At 26.7% G+C, this 20,067-nt stretch overlaps 1 protein-coding gene across 1 annotated transcript in view; it reads right to left on the bottom strand.

Annotated features, from left to right (window-relative positions):
* The window catches only part of LOC113560999 (dopamine D2-like receptor), a 249,554-nt gene that overhangs the window by 32,145 nt on the left and 197,342 nt on the right, over positions 1-20,067 (bottom strand). The window contains exons 4-7 of the mRNA XM_026967162.1: positions 10,157-10,360; positions 6,160-6,263; positions 2,944-3,091; positions 1,725-2,085 (exon numbers count right to left, since the gene is read on the bottom strand). Coding sequence (XP_026822963.1) covers positions 1,725-2,085; positions 2,944-3,091; positions 6,160-6,263; positions 10,157-10,360 — 817 coding nt within the window. The remainder of the gene's footprint in view (positions 1-1,724; positions 2,086-2,943; positions 3,092-6,159; positions 6,264-10,156; positions 10,361-20,067) is intronic.

Genomic DNA, 20,067 nt, shown 5'->3' with positions numbered 1-20,067 from the left:
TTGTTGATAAGTAACTACTTTAAAAGTTTAAAATTGTATCGTCTTATAGGTAATGGCAGAAAAAAATAAAACGAATAAAATCATCGTAAAACAATTAATGCATACATAATATATTCATCACTCCACTCGGAATATAAAATATCAATGATGCAACTAATATAAATTACCAAACTTTTCAAATCAATATGATTTGATGATATATCATTAAGTAAAATTGACGTAAACGCATAATAATATCGTTCATTCTTACAGAATATTATATACAAAGCAGATTAAGTGGATTCGTTGTTCGTTCCGATAACACGTATATGTATATGTTAAGCATATTGAGGTCACAGGACATTTAAATGCGATTTGTAAGCAAAACTATAGCGATAACAATCTTTAAACTCTACCTATGCTATTCGACTTTTGTCATTTTTATTTTTATCTTACGATCACTACTAAGTCCTAATAGAAACGTTCAGCGGAAACTTCGACGTTAATTTAAGTTATAATAGTGATATTATACTGTGTACCAACACATTTTGTTCACGTGCGTTAACTGTTGTCAGTGTTTAAACGGTCGTAAATTTAAACAAAACACTGATTATTAGTACGTGCGAGTATAATAATTTCATGTTTCAAAGTATACGGTATGCATAAATCGGTTGGTGAAACTAAAATATAAACGATTTGAACACGATCGCACTTTACGTGAACAACAAAAACGAAAACGTAGGTGTAATAGTATTATTATAGGAGTTACATTTCTCGTTACTATAACCACAAACAGATTCGCAATATTAACCTTCTGGTTATTTATACATTATATTATATATATATAAAATAATATATACATAGAGAGAGAGAGAGACACGCACGACTTGTTACTATATATTATTACTATTATTTTATATACATAGGACGGTGTGCCACGCTTCGAAGACAAATACGATATTTTACTATCGTTATTACCGTTATTATTATTATTTTTCTCCGGGCTACCGGAGGAGAAAAACATCCGTTTGGCGCGAGATGACGGCGGGCGAAATATTATGTACAACATTAAGATAAAGCTGACGGGCAGAAGACATCATTTTCGGGTATATACATGTATATATGTATTATATACACAACGATATATTTTGTTTATGGTATATACCTATATAAAAATAATAATAACAATAACACGATACTTATGTATTATGTATATTACGATATTTTACAAAAAAAAAAAAAAACAATATATATATAAATGTATTCTGTCACTATTTTTAATATTCTATTCATAGCAAACATTGTTGGTTGTTATTTATAAATATTCCTTATGTACCAATTATTTAAGATATAGTAGAGTCTCAAATCGAATTCGTTTTAATATATTTTAATCTTGTCTGCGTGTCACAGCGATAAATAATTTTCGAATATCTCAAATCCCTAGAGGCAACACATTACATAAAAAATGAAAAACCATGATGGAATTTATGAAAATCATAAGACAAGTGTCGTAAATCTGATCAGTTTTTTACCAGGTCTTCCGTGAAAACGCACAAAATACCTAATAACATGTACAGTCTGTGTCCAATTTGTTATTGGAAACAGAGTAAGTATGAAAGGTTATTAAGATCACACACCTTCTATCATTGACAAATCAAAACTCTTTACTATAATAATGATAATAATTATAACTATGATAATAATAAAAATGTTGGTAAAATCTTAAAAATACATCGATGACTCACCCAAAACAATTGCCAAGGTTTTTGTAGCTTTTCTCTCTTTCCTTGCCGAGGACTTTTCTCGTTTCTTCCGGCTCGCCTTATTCACCTTGTATATGGTGAAGCGGCTGCTCCCTTCTGTGGTTGTTTTATATTCTTTTTTCGAACACCTTGAACTGTCCTCCTCGGAACCGTTCCGGAGCATCGACGACAGCGATCGTTTCACCAGTGACTGTGTTGTTCGATTTGATCGGTCTGTTGGCTGTGGTACGGCTGTTGAGGCGGCCGCCGTTACCGTGACCGTTGTCGTCAATGTTGTCGACGACGAAGTGGTCATTGTAATTGGTAACGACATTGCCGATGAATCTCTGCGTTTCCCTGGTACCTAAATCACAAGACATCCACATGTACATGTTATTGCTTTAACAAAACTATATCGCCCGTAGTTGTCCATAGTTGCTGGTTTGAACAATGAATAAAATATGAATAATAATTTTATTTTGTAGAACTTTTTAAATCGAACAAAGTTTTCTAATCATAAATTGGTGAGTTATGATTCCAAAATACAGATAGAGCATCACCGTTATTTTCAAATAAACAGCGTGATAACAGCTGGCAATGATGGTGAGTTGATAAATTGATAAAGGTTATGCGTAAGAATTAGGTAACGGATTTATAGTATTACGTTGGCTGTAAATGCATATTTAAATTTCAGAAATCTGCAGAACAAAATTACACAAACTTAACGTCACAAATTGTGCAATATGTTAAGTGTAATTATCAAACTGTTTATTAATTATGGGTGAAATCTAAAATAATATTTAAATGGTAATTACGATTTTATTTGGCAAACACGAGTATATCTGGTTCAAACAATCAAAAAGAATAATCATTTTGATAATATATCAGTTAATTATTATTCAAGAAGATTACGTCTATAATGCTTAAATTGGAAGAGTTAAAAGTTTACACTCTGTATGTGCCTTAATATACTGAAATGTGACTTCACTCATTATAGAATCAAGCGTTATACCTTTTTTTCTTCAAAAGTTATTTCATCATATTATTATACCAAATGTCTGTTCATAATTTTTTTTTTTTTAACTTAAAATGAAATATAAGTTGGCTTGGTGATTCTTTATAGTATATTCTCTCACCAAATACCTTTTTATAATTTTATATCAAGCACACTTTGTAATATAATAGGTAGGTTAAAATAAGGTTTTTTCTTGTGTAATTTTACCTTATCACGGATCTTGTCACTAATGGAGCTGACTGTTTGGTTAGGATTCAAGACCCTTGTTACAAGATCGATATCCTGTGGTCTGGAACCCAAGTTTCCATTTGGGTCGGCAGTTAGGTTGGATGGTGTGGCTAACGTTGCCACCATCCTGGAACAGAAATATTTAGCTCGATATAATTCGTACAACGTAGTTTAATGTATAATAATTATCTTGGTAAGCACATCATATTGTATACTTTGTCGAAGAAACAATTCAATTGATGCGGAGATGTAACGTATAATATTATAATATACAACAATGCAAAGTGCGAATGGTAAATAAGGACGTTCATAAATCTAATTTATACCGTTCGGCTTAAGTATTACAAGTATTACATTATTTATCAGGGATTTATTTTTTTTTTTAGTATATTTCGAAAATGTACTGTATAGGTAAGAAATAATGTAGCATCGTACCATTACATTTTGACGATTTTCATTTCTAATACCAAGTCGCAGGTGTACGCGACAAAAAAATAATGTCGTACCTAACCAAATGCTCCGCCTTTGCATATTGTTTTACAGCAAAAATGTGCAAGGTATCCTATAGAAATGGCTCGTAAACAATTATTATTATTGTCATACTCAAAAACGTAATATTCATTACCATTGCGTGGAAAACTTTTTCAATTTTCTTGCAACGGACGCAATTCAATTAAAATAACCATTATCGTTTGATAAAACATCCAAAGCGTTCCGAATTAAAACGTCGGGCGTTGGACTCTGGATCCACATCGAGTGAGATGAACGACAATTATTATAATAACAATCGATGTGCATGTTCCACCGAATCGTCATCATACAAACTTTTATAATACAACGAACACCCGGCAAGCCTGGCGACTTATTCGGTGAGCGATTATACAGTCATTATTGGAAATGGTAGCTTGTTTTGCCCGTGTACGCGAGTAATAATAACACGGTGTAGCGCGGGTGAGTACGTCCGACCGCGATTAAATCGAGACAAGAAGTCTCATCCAAACATTTGGACCCGCGACGACTTTCCATTATATCATGTCTCGCACATTTACAGCTCAGCGGTTATCGTCGTTTCCGTGAAGTTTAGTTTTAGTGTCGACCCATTTGAATGGTCGTCTGCACGACTCGGATGATCGACACAAAGTTATAACTTTTAGTTTATTCGCTGCGTCAGGAAATATGAAATATTATTATTATTCCTTCAAGGATCAACGAGTTATACTCATTAATAACAAAATTATAGCTACACCACAATTTGTTTTTCGCATGATTGTTTGCGATGATCTTCGTTATTAATCACACGAAGATCAACGTGAACGATCACAATTCCTATGGAGTGTGTATTCTATTATTAATAAATACAATAAATTTCCACTTTTTTTCACAATAATAAATATATGTTTGTATTAAAAAATAAAAACACATATAAGTAAATTGAATAAGTAAAATTGTGTAAAAAATATACATACTATCAATATAAATATTATTATTAAATATTAATAGTTGTATTTAAAAGTCGTATGCGATTATTGTACATCAATATATATATATATATGTATATAATATATTAAAACTTATTTTAACATAATAAATTGTTTTATTTATTATATATATTAGATGAAAATTGTGAAAGAATACATTTTTATCATTTTTTAAAATATATTTTTTTATAACTCAAGCTGAAATAGCAATCCAAGAAAAAAAATATTGTTATTATTACTTAATAATTAAATAGACTGAATTATTGTGATAACTTTGATTATTTGTGATAAAAAAAATGTACATATATGTTTAAGTAGAATGCCGAGAGAAATTAAGTTGTTTTATATGTAAATTCATGAAAATTCAGAAAAAAATAAATGTATAATTAAAAATAAATATTTATTTTCATATTAAATAATGTTATTTCAATTATGTTTATATATATAATATATGTATGTCAAATGAGTAATTTTTTAATTTTAGAAGCTATACAAATGTTTAAAGAATAATACGTCTTTAAATGAATAAATAGTAAACTACACCCAGTTTATATTTCATATTATAGTTATGAATTATTTAATTTTACTTTTTTTAAATTAATTATTACTTAAATTTGTTTTGAAAATAAAACCTTTTTAGTAGATTTTTAGAACTGTAATTTTAAATTCTTACATTAGTTCAATGATATTTATAAAACTACTATATAATCTTTAAAAAGCCATTGATTATGTGATAAAATTTATGAAATTTTAATTATTTAACTTATTAATATGAATAATAAATTTCATATTAAAATCATATTATGATTTAAAAATATTTTTTAATTTGTAATCGTTTAAATAGAAGAAAGTTCATTTATGTTTAATTTATGTATTACAAATGATAATAGTATCTAAAAACATAATTCAAATTATGTAAATTAAAATAAAAATTATCATTATCATTCACAATTTATTTTAATTTAAAAATAATTTTAACACCATCAAAGAAATTTGATTTCGATTTTATGAATATTGACTAAAATTTTGTACTTAAAAATCTGATGTATTGAACATAATAATTAAGATTATAATTTCTTTATTATTCTATATTTTAAATTTAAAAACATATACAATTTCCAATATTGATTTTAGTTTTATTTTTAAATTAAAACAATTTGAATTCATTTAAAAAATACAATTTTTCTTTTACTTTTGGCTCACTAAAAAACATAATTTAATAACATTATCTATTTATATATTTATGTTGTTTTAATTTATATTTTTTAATAAATAATTATTAATTATTGATATATTTTATATTTGGTTCTAAATATTATGTTAAATATTAATTTAAGACAAATAGTATATATATTTTTTTCCCTGTTTACAATATAAGCTTTTACCTGTAGTTTAATAACGTTTTTAGTTGATTACATATGTAATACAAATATTTTATAAAATAATATAACAAATATATTTATAATAATAATATGTTATTAAATATTTAAATTCATTTTCTAACGGTTACTGGAATGTTTAACTGATAGTTTAGAAATATAACAATGTATATCCACTCATCTCTGCAGTTTGCAATTTAGTATTTAAAACAATTAAATTTAATAATATTTTATTATTAATATTATGTATTTGGTCAATTTGATAGAACAAGTTTTAAATTAAAATTAGTCATAGATTTCACAGAAGTACCACAACATTACATAAGGTTTACACTTACGCGGTTTCTTCCATGACCGTGGACAGGATAAAGTCTGTAGATTTGTCGTTATGTATGATGTGACAGTCATCTGAGCCGGGTGATCCGCCCTCTTCTTCGTCGTCCTGTTAACACAAAAAACCCATTAAAACACCCCAAAAGCATACGCATTATTATGTGTGTTATAATGATAGCAGAGGGCATTGCGTGACCCACTCAGTTGAGATTACTGTATACGTACTGATATAATTCACAGAATTTTTATACATATATTTCTAAAATTAAATAAAATCTAGAGGTAAATTTTTGAAATTATATATTAAAATTATATTTGTATAATTTCTGTACCTAAGCTAAAAATTCCAACGATATGTTTTTCATATTAAACAATATAATATAATATAAAGTAGACAACAGTTATTTTTATACATTTCAAGATATAATTTTAATCTTAAATTTCTTCAAATGAATAACGAAAATGTGTAGGGTTCATTTTATATCGGAGTCGTTTGATACTTTTATACAGCTATAACACTTCGATACATCAAGGTTGTAAATGAAAATTTATTTTAGTTCCATTTTAAAAAAGAAATTTAAAAGACAATGCAAGAAATAAATTACAGGTGCGACTACTTGGTTGTATTCAACATTTTTAATTTTAATATATTTTCTCTTTTTATACTTTATTATATTTTATTTGCTATTGAATGCTTAAGGCTTTCTACAAAAAGTATTATCTTGTTGGATAAATTGCATAGTCAATTTTAATCTAATCAATCGTAAAGATTATAGTCAGAATTTGTATTACAATGATGCACTGATACATATATAGTAATAAAATATTGAATAGGTACTGAAATCAATTCTATCTTAGATAACCGAAAAAAAAAAATCAAATGAAATTTATTCTATAAATATCAGATTGATTATCTAATAATTGTCTTATTTAGAAATTAGAATGATTAATTGTTAAGAGCTCTACAAGGATTTATATAATTCTAACTGTAATATAATTTATCATATTATAAATTATTATAATGTGTGTTGTTTGCGTTTACGAATTTTCAAACAAAATTGTATCAAATTATACTTCATAATTTTATTATTTATTTATGAAAAGTTTGAAAAGAAACACGCACACATTATAATTTATATGTATAATGATTTATGAAGTAATTGAACAATTTAAAAAATATTTATAAAAATTATGTTAGGTAGTAAATGCGTTTTACTATTTGTACAAATATGAATTTAAAATAATCAAATTAATAGATCACAACTTTTTTAGTGCATTTTAACTTAACAAACCAAGGTTTTCTGTATATATATTTTGTGTTTTAATAATTATAACAAGAATACAAATTAAGTTAGTAATAAAGAACATAGTTTAACACATTTATATATCTTGATAAAATATAAAATATTTCTTAATATTTCTTGTTTTTTTTTTTTTTAACCTAAATAAATTATGAGAAATATATATTATTATCAAATATTTTTCGAAATAAATAATGCTTTTTGTACATATTATTATTGTAGTACATAGGTGTATTACCATAAGTTGAATTTAAATTATGTTAAACGAATAATAATAATTTTTAAACTATTCGAAACTTAAGAACTGGTATAATATACAAGGCAATAGGACACAATATTCATTTCAAGTAAATTAAATTTAGTTTAATTTTCAATATGTGAAACATATGAATATTTACATTCCTATGTATGTATACAATTAATTATTTATTTTTTAGGTACAATTTTAATTTACGATATTGAAAAATGTATTTGAACATAAATTAGTATTACTATAAACAAAAATTATAATACACTTCAAAATTCAAAGTACGTTTGAACCATAAATGTATTCAAGTTAAATATATCTATTAATCATTAATGTTATGTACATATTCGTTTGAATAATAAATTGAATATTTTTTTCTTTCAAATTTGTATACTTAAAATTTAAAATTATGTGATTAAGGTTAATCACATGATATTTAATAGGTATTCAAAATAAACTTTTTTAGATCATAATAGTCATGTTTTATATATAATATATGTATAATATATTTGAGCAATGCACATACTTTAGCTTTAAATATTTTACGTATCTACTCATTATATAGGCTTAAAAAAATCAATGCCAGTGAACATATATTTTATTTTTTAATTTACCTAAATAATAAAGGTATTACCGTTTTTCTTTGCAGAATAGAAATAGGAAGCAGTTGAATTGAACATATAATTCCGAGGAATGTGCATTGTTATGCATTACATTAGTTTATTGTAAATGCGTATAAAAGTGAGTGATTATATTATCAAATATGAAGTTAGTGTTTCTGGGTTTTTCATAAACTACAACTATATCATCGATTTATTATTAATTTAAATAATGATGTCCATATTGAAACAATACTCATACGCATACAAAGTCTGCCCTTATACATTATTTCATTAATATATTTCATATATTTTATACATCTATAAATGTGTCATTATTTTTAATGCTCAGTGATTGTCTCATAGTCCTTATGCTATATTATACTAAGTTTACGGTCTATGTATTATCTTCGATTACGATTTGTGATAAGATTAATCGTGCTAAAAAGTTACATTATTTTTTAGTTTGTTATAATAAAATAATATTCTTAATAGAAAGTTTCATGTTTATTTTATTTTTTTTGTGAAAATGCTAGATCCAATATTGAATATAATATAACATTTAAGTACAGTTTTACAATCATCAAACATAAATTAATTAACTGCTATTTACCTTGTTATGTTATGAAATAATCTTTAGAATCTATGAGAAATTAAAAAAATGATTTTAAAAATATTTACAAAAACACCAAACAACTAAGTTTCTGCTGTTAAAAAAAAATAAAAACATCGTCTTAAATAGACCAATCGACATTTTATAAAATAATGAAATTAAAATAAATTTATATTTCCAAACATTAAATCAGCTGATAGATAGATTTATTTTAAAATGTAATCAAGAAACATAAAATATAATGGAAAGAAAGTGCCTGGTTCATTTATTAAAATTAGAAACCGTTAGTGATAATATTTTTCTTCTTTCATTTGTATTAGAATTTTATATTGCTGATTTGGAAACTGAAATTCGTCTACTTAAACAATCAATAGACTTATCAAAAAGTAACAAAGCAAATTATTATAATTAGATGGATTTGTTAACCATGTCTGGTACTAACAGATAATTTATATTTTGTGATGTATCTAAAGTTTTAAAATCATTAATAGTCATTCGTATGACGATATTTTCATGTGAAAGATCAATTTTCGAAATTTAGACATAATAAAATCTAAACTTAGAAATGCCATGTTGCAATAATGTTTAAATAACCTATTCACTAAGTTCATATAACAGAAACTAGTATACAATGTAGACTTTGACGTAGTTATTGAAACCTTCGAAACATTGAGGCTAGCTAAAATGGGGCTTTAGAATAATATGTAAAATCCTAAAGTAATTAAATCACTAACTTCTTAACATTTAGAATTCACGTTATTATTTTAATAATTTAAAAATTAGTTATAAAATATATCAGTTTCAGTTAAAAATAAAACATTGTTTTTAATAGTATTACTAGTCTAAATATTTTGACAAAATAGCATTAATATTTTAATTAAAATATTTTGAAGCCCCCCCCCCCTCGGCCACAAGAGTCTAGTGTCACCTATGTTCATACGATATCAGCTAATTAATTAAATTACAGATTCACCAACGACAAGTGTCAACAAAATTTTAACCACAAAAACAATTTCATTATAATTAATTTTTAACACAAAATTTATGTCCAAAATAACTATTATAACCATTGTCTATTGAACTGAAAAAAATACTTTGTATGTTACCGTTGCTTTTCATTTTGATCTAAATTATAACATTTTTAATACTTAAACACGTGTATATTATCATACTACCAAAAGATCATCATTGTTCTGTATCAAAAAATATTAGTTAACTATTTTGATGTGCATATTTAACTACCTGACTTCCGCTTCCTGTGTTGGTCGGCCCTTCATCAATGATGGATGAACTTCCGGGCGCTAATGAGGCTGTAGCCAGCAACGTAGTCTCGGCCAGACGTCTTCTGGTCTGTGCAACGTTTTCGATGATGATACCCGGTTTCATGTCCCTGCTTAGCTGTGGTCTTCTCGCCGCCTTTGCTTTTCTCGCTCTGAGGTTTAATGCCTGTAGTGAATATAAAATATCAGATAGTATTAATATATATCATTATAACTGAAAACCACTAAATTATGATTATACATAATATCGATTGAATCATAATGGAATAACATTTTATTTCCATACAAAAACAATGCACGCTATTCATTCGATCCTTTAAAAACATTAATAATAAAGTAAATATATTCATTATTCATGCCTACGAATACACATTAAATATATAAATATTATCGTATTGATGTTTATTATAATAAAATGATAATGTTGTTATTCAATTAATTTTCTAAGTTTACTTTTATACCTTTATTATTAAATTATACAAATCCTATCAATTATCATACATTAAATTAACTAATAAGTTATTTTTGATCAATATTAAAAGGATTTGTTTTTAAACTACGACGTGAGTCTTGCTGAATAAATGGTGAAAATTATTTGTTAGCAATAATATGTGTTATTATATGATTAAAGAAACTTTTCAAAAAAAAAAAACATAGATTACTAACAATAAATACTAAAATATTATTAATGTTCGCAAAATCGACGAATGGTAAGCTTTCTTGAGTTGAATATATTATATTATTCGGTTTTTATCACTATACCTATTGTGAATAATAAATGCATGTATAAACGTTAAAGCTAATATTCACTTTCAGAATTTTAGCTAATAATAAAAAAAAAACGGAATTATAAAATGTAATACCATTAATGTTTGCAAATACATAAAAAAATTAAGTCTTGAAAATTCTAAATTATTCATAACGATAAAATCAAACTGTACTTTATTAATTTGATTACTGTAAAATTAAATTATTAAGTTTGTATTTAAACTTTTTTTTTTTTTAATTGATAAGATGAATAATAGTAATATAATATTTACAATGAATATTATTTGTGCTTAAATTAAAAAATAATTTTATGAATACTTAGATTATATATTAAGTAACATGTGTAAACGTGTTAAAATAAAGTTGTAGTTAAATATTCAAATATGTAAAGGCACGATGTCCGATTGTATGATATAGGCAAACACTAGTTAGTACAAAGCTAAATATGTATGAATTTTGATACAACAAATTATATCACATAAATTAAACAAAACTAATGGCAATCGTCGAAAATTGCACGTAAACACGAAAACGTAAAATATACGACATAAATTATGGGTATTTTGCTTAAATTGTATATCTATATTATGAAACACATACATATATTCCAATTAATATTAGTTATTATTGTTTTATTGAACCAAACTGTGATGTATAATTTATCCGTATTTTATTGAAACATGTTAGTTTTAGATTCCCAATAAAGTAATGAATTAATTCATTTTACATTTTATGCATTGTGTCTATTTTAAAGTATGAAATCATTTGTATGGAAATGCTCCAAAATTATCATGCTGAAATGTACAACAATTTGAAATTATTTAACTCATATTATGATAGGTATAATGGGTTGTTTTTGAAAATTATCATTATTTTTCTGGAAATCATGATGTGCTTCCATATATTTTCAACGGCACACTCTTTCAACCACCTTTTTTTATATTATTGTGATAATATGAAAATAATTTTAAGTAACTTATTGAATTATTTCTACATTTATTATATGCAAAAATTTATTTCATGAAGGACTTTTAAGTTTTGGCGGATTTAGTTAAAAAATTTGGTTTAGAAAAAATGTTTCGACTTATTTATTGTTACTTTTATACCCAGTATTTTACCCCCATGCACGTGGGAATTTACTAAGAAAATTAAAAACAAATGTTCTTATAGAGCTTTTTCCTCCTTCCCTAAATGAATACTATAATAAAATTAATAATATAAAATCACTATAAATTAAAAAATATAATATACACAAATTGTAAATCACAGTTTTGAAGTGGTAATTAATAATTTTGTTAAAATATAATTATTAAAGCAACAATATACGTTAAGTTTTTTTTTTATATACATATTTTTCACTGATACAAAAAAAAACATAATCAATACTATAATTATTATGTACAGTATTTTATTTTTGTGTATAAATTCCATTGCATATATTTTAATCGCATCTCAACTGAATATACAAACAGTAATAATACAAGACAGGTGGTACAGTGCACGTCGGAGAACAGCAGCTGACATTTGTATAAATACGTACACGGAACTGTTGAAAAAATTACTCGCGGCATCGCAAACCTCGAAGAGGGATATATTGTGCGGTGTAAATGAGATTATTCCGAGTTAAGTATACGAATATGTACACAATAACATACAGGAGACGGTTATAGAATTACCTACCCCAACGCTGGAGATAAGGTGAGAGTGAATAGGTTAAAGTGGTTTGAGCGTGTTGCGAGGGAGAGAACGAACATAAAGCGGTAAAGAGAATTTGAGAAATGCACGTAGAAGGATTCGGAATAGGAAACGGCTAGGAGTAATTTAAAATGGCATGGGAATGTGCATGCGGGTCGGGAATACTGGAATAGTCGCGTGGGGTGAAGGGAACGGTAGTATTATGGTAGTCGGTACTGCAGGTGGATGGAAGGGGGCCACATCGGGGTAAGGCGATTGAGGACTGCGCGTTGGCCGACCGCTCTTCTGCTGTCGTGGCGGTGGAATACGATGAGGTATGAGGTGGATAGAGGTTGGTTTTTTTTTTTCATATAATAATATATTTCCGGATATCGTTTGATGCTATTATTATAATAATGCGCTTTATTGTAGGATAATGGCGGCAATTCGTAAGAATACACACTGAAATAATTTACAAATCACGTTATGGAAACATTTTTTTTTTTTTCAGTAAGAAGATAATTTAATATTTTGTATGGTATAACTACAATGCATATTACAATACAATTTTTTTTCACGAAGTTAAACGACGTGTTATTAATTGTGTTAAGAATAAATGACCTGCTTCTTTCATTTAACCATGCTAATTTTATATTATTTATAATGAGTTTACTTTGAGTAAACTTTGGTCTTTGAAATCTGTACTAGTTTAATTAGTGTTCTTAGATAAATTACTAAACTTACACGAGTAAGTAAAATAACTATATTTTGAACCATGAATTATAGTTAATACATTTTCAAAAACAATTATCATGAAATATTACTACATGGTTATGTATATCATATGTATTTTGTTCAACAAAAATTTTAATGTGAATTATATCACTTTGAGTATACATATAAATACAATATACGATGTATATTATTATATTATATATATATATATATATATATGATGGGAAGTAATATGCGTTATTTAAAAAAAAATATAATTTCTGGATATCGGTCGATATTATAAAAATGCTCTAAATTTAATAAGGTTGGCAGCTTTTTTTCGGCATGTAGGTATATAAAATGAATATTATACATCTATAAACTATAAAATATTAATATCGATCAACTGAAATACAAAGTTTGTGAAGACATTGCTAGTGTGGGTAACTGAATATTATACACCACGCATAGTGAGAAATATGAATGTAAGGGAGATTTTTAGAGTATTTGAAATAAATCAGTGTTCATATCTAAGCAATCAAAACATATATACAAAAAAAAAAAAATAATAATGAGCAATAAATGCCATATTGTGCTTCATTTTAATAAATAATAAATTATTAATTTATTAATTTATTACTTCAATCGTTTTAATAGACCATTTTATTCCCAAATATAATAACACATTATTTTAATGGAATTAAATTACGTAAATTGAAAAATTCGAAAAATTTAACTTTTTAAAAGAATCGTTAAAAAACCTAGAATCTATTTAGTTTATATTTTAAGCTTTTCAATTTATAAAGTTACTTTATGCTTTATCAGTGAATTCATATTAAATTACTTGATATTATAATATTTACTCAATTTACGGATTGTGATACTATTATTGTGCGTGCTTATGTTATGATAAAGAAAGTAATACGTTTATTGTGTAAGTTATTATAAAATAGGCTTTTTCACTTTATATTTATTTACGAATTATAATTTTTTAGTAATATTGTTGTGTAAACAAACAGATAATAATTGCTTTAATAATAGTTAATTAGCTATCAAAAGCTCTAATATTTGACAAACAAAACATAATATGCTATTATATTACATTACGAAATAACAACGTCATTGTAAATTCAAAGCTACATTAATTTTTAATAACATTTCGAATGATAAAATATTTATTTTTTATATTCAAATTGTGATTTCTGATTTAAAATAATCTACAATATAATGTATAGGTATTACGGATAAGCAAATAAATTCATAAGACAATTATTCAATACAAAACTTTTTTTGAGCTATAATAATTTAAGTTAATAATATTATTGTACAACAGTAAAGATGATATTTTCAATATTGTAGTATTATATAATAATACTATTCCGTAAAAATGAATGCATTTTTTTTTTTAATTATTCAAATGCTTTAAAATATTAGTATCAATTTTATTTTAAATATTTCAAAATACAAACATAAAATAATCAATTAGGTAATACTTTATGTTTTAGAATAATGAATATTATGATTTAATTATTATTTATGTTGGATTGAAGATGTAAAAATCAAAGCATTTTATCATTTAAAATAAAAATATTTAAATATTGCTTACGTAACAATAATATGTACATTATAATATACAAAACTATAACTCTTCCTATAATTTTTTTGTTTTAATTTTAACACATTTATTCACATATTATTTCAGAGATATTTTTAACAAATAAATAAATTTGAATGCATTTCTAGTCAATTGCTTATAAATCTATTTATTGCATATTTTTCTTATTAATATAGGTATATAAGTCATGTTATGTTTTATTATTCCTATACATTTAATTTCCTACTTTTGTTATACAGGCTTAAAGCTACTTTTATTATGCGTAAATATTATGCTATTCCATGTAGTCTAATATTTACCTGACATAGTTTTCACAGCAGCTAGTTTAAGGATATTTATAATGAAAAATCAAGTTAAGGAAATGAAGTAAACCTATTGAATAATATTGAAGCATTTCAAATTGACAACAATTGTAAAAAATTTGACTTGACGTGATTATAATATATTATTTGGTCAAATCAAAACAATATCGCACATCTCATATATTATAATATCATCTGGGCATAGTTTTAACACACATAGCTCATTTTATAAATATATATTTTACTTCACAATTACTAACAATGGCCAATATTGTTGTATAATATAAATCCTTTGAGTATATTACAGTGTAAATACTCTTATAGATTATAAGTCATCAGTTTGAATTTTAATCCAGTAATTATTTGGACTATATAGATCGAGATAAAAAAAAATTCCTAGAAACCCTTTAAAAATATATATTATTTTAGTAAACAATGTTGTAATGTACCATAATACATAAAAAAAAAAAAAAAAAAATTAAAAACAGAGATTTTCAGCGAACAATCTGTGCATTTATGTGGATGATTATACGCATATGAAGTGTGTGTGTATGTGCGTGTGTGTGTGTTTTGATACCGGATTTAAAAACTATAAAGCAGAATTTTTAGAAAAGCTACATTAATAATTATTTCTGTTTGCATATAGCACGAGTGGTTAACGTGAATAATTCCAAAAACAATGTTAATCAACAGTGAAATTAACGTGAATCACAATAATGAAATTAACAGGATAACTTATTATCACTATAATAATATTATATATTTCATTATAAATACGGTATACCTATTATTTGAAACGTTAAAACAATTGGATAACAGTACCTATATAATATATTATAATGTAGTAGACGTCGTTGAGCGATGTGCGATTAACGATTTAATGTTATATACATATATATATATACTCGTACAGTTTTAAAAATATAATCGTAAAACTGCAATAGTATAATTTATAAATAATATTTGCGTACAAATGTCGCCACACTGAATAATTCTACAATAATAAATAATCTCTAGTGTTGTATTATTCCTATTATTGCCGACGACGACGATGATGTCGGTACGACTTGCGACCGTGACAGTTCGACTTGAGCGCAACATATTTTCAAAGAAACGGTTATATTTTTAACAAGCTTATGTGCGCAGACAACCGTAATGAACCGACCGGAGTAATTTTTAAAAGTTTTTTTTTTTTTCGTTCACCCTCGTGATTTATCAACCACTATAAAAAAAAAAAGAATACGGAAACAGACGCGTTTGTATATTCCTATATTATATTATATATTAAAAAAAAAAACTTGAGCTGGTGGGGTAAAAAATGTCCTAACGGCCGTCGGGCCGGTGAGAGGGAAATCAGAACGTGCGAGAGTGCTCGTGCGGTGTAATAACACACGACGGCAATGGGGGGGGGGGGGGGTGCATATACAACATACGTAATATATATTATGTGTATAGCGATCGGTCGAGACGTGTATAATGGCTGCGGTCGCGCGGAATGCACGCGAGGATGGAGATAAATCAGTTGACACGATATAAAATGCGGTTTTAATCCTCGCGTGTACCGTTAATACGGTGTGTATACATATATTATACGGGGTGATCGATTTATAACGTAAGACACGCTTTATTTCAGAAAACACTAACGCTTTTAAAAATATTTTACTCGCGTAATTTTAAATAGTTGTTAATAAGCGATAAAAAATAATAAATATTTTTAAGTTTTTCGAATGACAACATGCATAGACGAATGGTATAATATGAGTAATAATATTATTAACATTTTAAACGAGTCGAGTAATGGAGACTATCATTTTGCGGGTCACCTCTATTATAACACTTCAATAGGGTTCGATGCATCAAAATAATCTAAAAAAAAAACATTCTGTGATCGAATAATTAATTTAAAATGCACGTTTTTACCATAAAAAAAAAGTTTAAAAAAATAATAACAACGATAAAAATATATATATTTTTTGAAAAAGCGCCGTATATAATTGACATAAAGTCATGTGCGAAAAAATAGTGCACAATTATTTTTGTAATAATAATCAGTGTCTTACGTCAAACGGATCACCCGGTATATAATATATTACATACACACCACGTATATCGGTCTAATATAATGTATATATATATATATGTGTGTGTGTGTTTATAATACTTACGTTTTATACCTATACGATATGTACAAACTCATAAAATATAACGGTTAATAGAGATAACGGCTTTTCGGTTGGAAGGCGAAGGTGGAGACTGCGATGACGGCCTGCGCGCATGGCCGCAGAGAGGACTGCAGCGGAAGCGACGGTGGAGGACGCTCGTGCCGGCCGTTGCCGTGTCAAAGAAGTTGTGCCTTAATAAATTCCGTTCGGCCTTTTCCTCCGCCGCGTATACCTACCCTACGTCACGCTATCCCTATATCACCCGTAACAACCTTAACCACCACCACTACCTCCACCACCTCCACCGCCCAGGCAGCACGCTGTATATATACAATATAAAGCTGTCCTCGGGAAGTCATTAACGGGCGCTTTCACATTTATTATGTATTATTTATATTATTATGGCAGTGATCATATTGAAAGTTTATTATACAACTTTTGGCAAGCCAAAAACGATTTATAATCTCGGCGCTGCACGCAAGTGAGTGTAACGTAGGTAATTTTTTCCCGTATTTTTGCCATCGCAAAAGCCGGTTATTTTCGCCATACATTCATCGTATTATTATTACTATTATTATCATGTACGCGTAATAAATATAATATTTCTCTACGCAGCAGACTCGCCGTCTTCTTTTTATAATTTTTTTTTCGTCCATTCGGGTGTACGGCTTGTCGGCGTTTAGACGTGTTATATACGACCGTATCATATTATTATACACGTTTATAGCAAACACTATTGGTCCTATACACACACGCTCGCGCGCGTATAGGTGTCATGTTAATAATAATATGTTATTGTGCTCGACTGTCGGTGCGGAGAATGACCAAAGCTATCACCACTGACATAGCGAGTACAATGATTATGAGGTTTCGAGTAATTAACTAATAACCGCGGATGCAACAAGAAGAATATAAAAGCATGATTTGTGCCGCGCTCGCAGTGTAGGTAGGTATAATATTATAGCCGAGCAGTATTATATTAGTACTGATGGTGTTTGTTTATTATCGAAGTGAAATATTTATCACTACTCTTTACCCGCCGGCCACCAAAGACACAATGGAGCGTATAAAAATTATTTTGTATAATCGTCCACGATAAAAAAAAACTTAATTTTATTTTTAACTGTAAGTATATACAACCGATACAATATGAGTTAAATATCAATCTTCTATGATAGTAAGTAATTTTTTTTCATTACAATTCATTCATCTTCTAAATGACGTTTCCAACCAGTAAATATTTTATAATACTGAACATAATATAAATGGATAATGGATTAATTTTTAATAAGTACTTAATAACTGTACGGTGTAATTAATAATGGTATGAATATTATTGCACATCACATAATTTCATATAATGATTTGAGATTTTAAATTTAGTTCATTAATTAAATATCATATACCGTTATATACATTAAATATATTTATTAAAATAATAATTATATTTCCAGTTCTAATTTTAGATTAATTTTTTTCTCGTTATAAAAAGACATGCATATGGTTACATTTGTATTAAATTATTTTTAATTATATTCAAATAACAGGTTTACATATGTGTATAGTCTGTTCATAGGTTCAAATTATATTGTATAATATTATATTATGTTGAAATAAATAAATACGTCATATAATATAGGAATACGTGATATTAAGAATCTCATGTTGTCCATATTAACCCATGTAACACAAGAAAACGGTACTCAGCTGTATGCTCAAACATTGAACATTATTTTCGTCTAATTTTTGGTCAATAAATTTAATCTTATTTTATTTCTTCTACTTATTTTCATATAAAAATCACGTGTAATATCTGTAGTATCTATTTAAAAAGATCACATTGAAGACTATTCCTTATTACATGTTTTATAAAAGATAAACAATATTTATGTACGCACGCATTATAAATGTACACATTTAACTACTGATATTGGATTTTAAGAGACTTGTGTATTCACTCTCCATAAAAATATCTCATATTGATAAATATATTATGTAACGAGTTGAAAAGATATTAAGCAAATTTTATCATAGAATTAAGTAAAATAACTTTAAATATAAACATATTAATAAATTAAAAATAATGATAATATTATAATCACGCATTCACAAACACATATTTTACTATTTATTTCATTTCAATTTATCATTGTTTTCTCATTATTTGTACTTCTTTAACTCATTACAATGGTAATGGTAGTGTAATGAAAACAGTCATTCCGTTCTCGCGCAATATTTTAAATCTGTGAATTTGTCATTATTCGCTGTCCAAAGCAGTTGACAATAAAATAAAATAAAGTAGTCACGCTTGTCCAAACGAGTAATTCACAAACGCACGTGTCATCGCAATTAACATGTCATTATAATATTTCAACTGTCAACAGTGTGGTTAACGCTCGAAGGCCACATATACACGGTGATGTACCGAAATTGCCTACACAATGCGCCGGCCATCAAAAGTGGCTAAATAATATAATAATATGTTAGGTGGATGTGTATGAGTCGCATGTCGAAATTACTGTACATTGATAGGTATATAATAATTTGGTACATTAACCCGTAAATTAGTTGATGATTTTCCTACAGCATAAAATAAAAAACTATATAATGTATTATCGTGGTATTTTTGTTGAAATTT

The sequence above is a fragment of the Rhopalosiphum maidis genome, chromosome 1 (assembly GCF_003676215.2).
Source record: "Rhopalosiphum maidis isolate BTI-1 chromosome 1, ASM367621v3, whole genome shotgun sequence".
In the NCBI taxonomy this organism is placed as follows: domain Eukaryota; kingdom Metazoa; phylum Arthropoda; class Insecta; order Hemiptera; family Aphididae; genus Rhopalosiphum; species Rhopalosiphum maidis.
The sequence above is the reverse complement of the archived record's forward strand: the minus strand, read 5'-3'. Positions and strand labels throughout refer to the sequence as shown.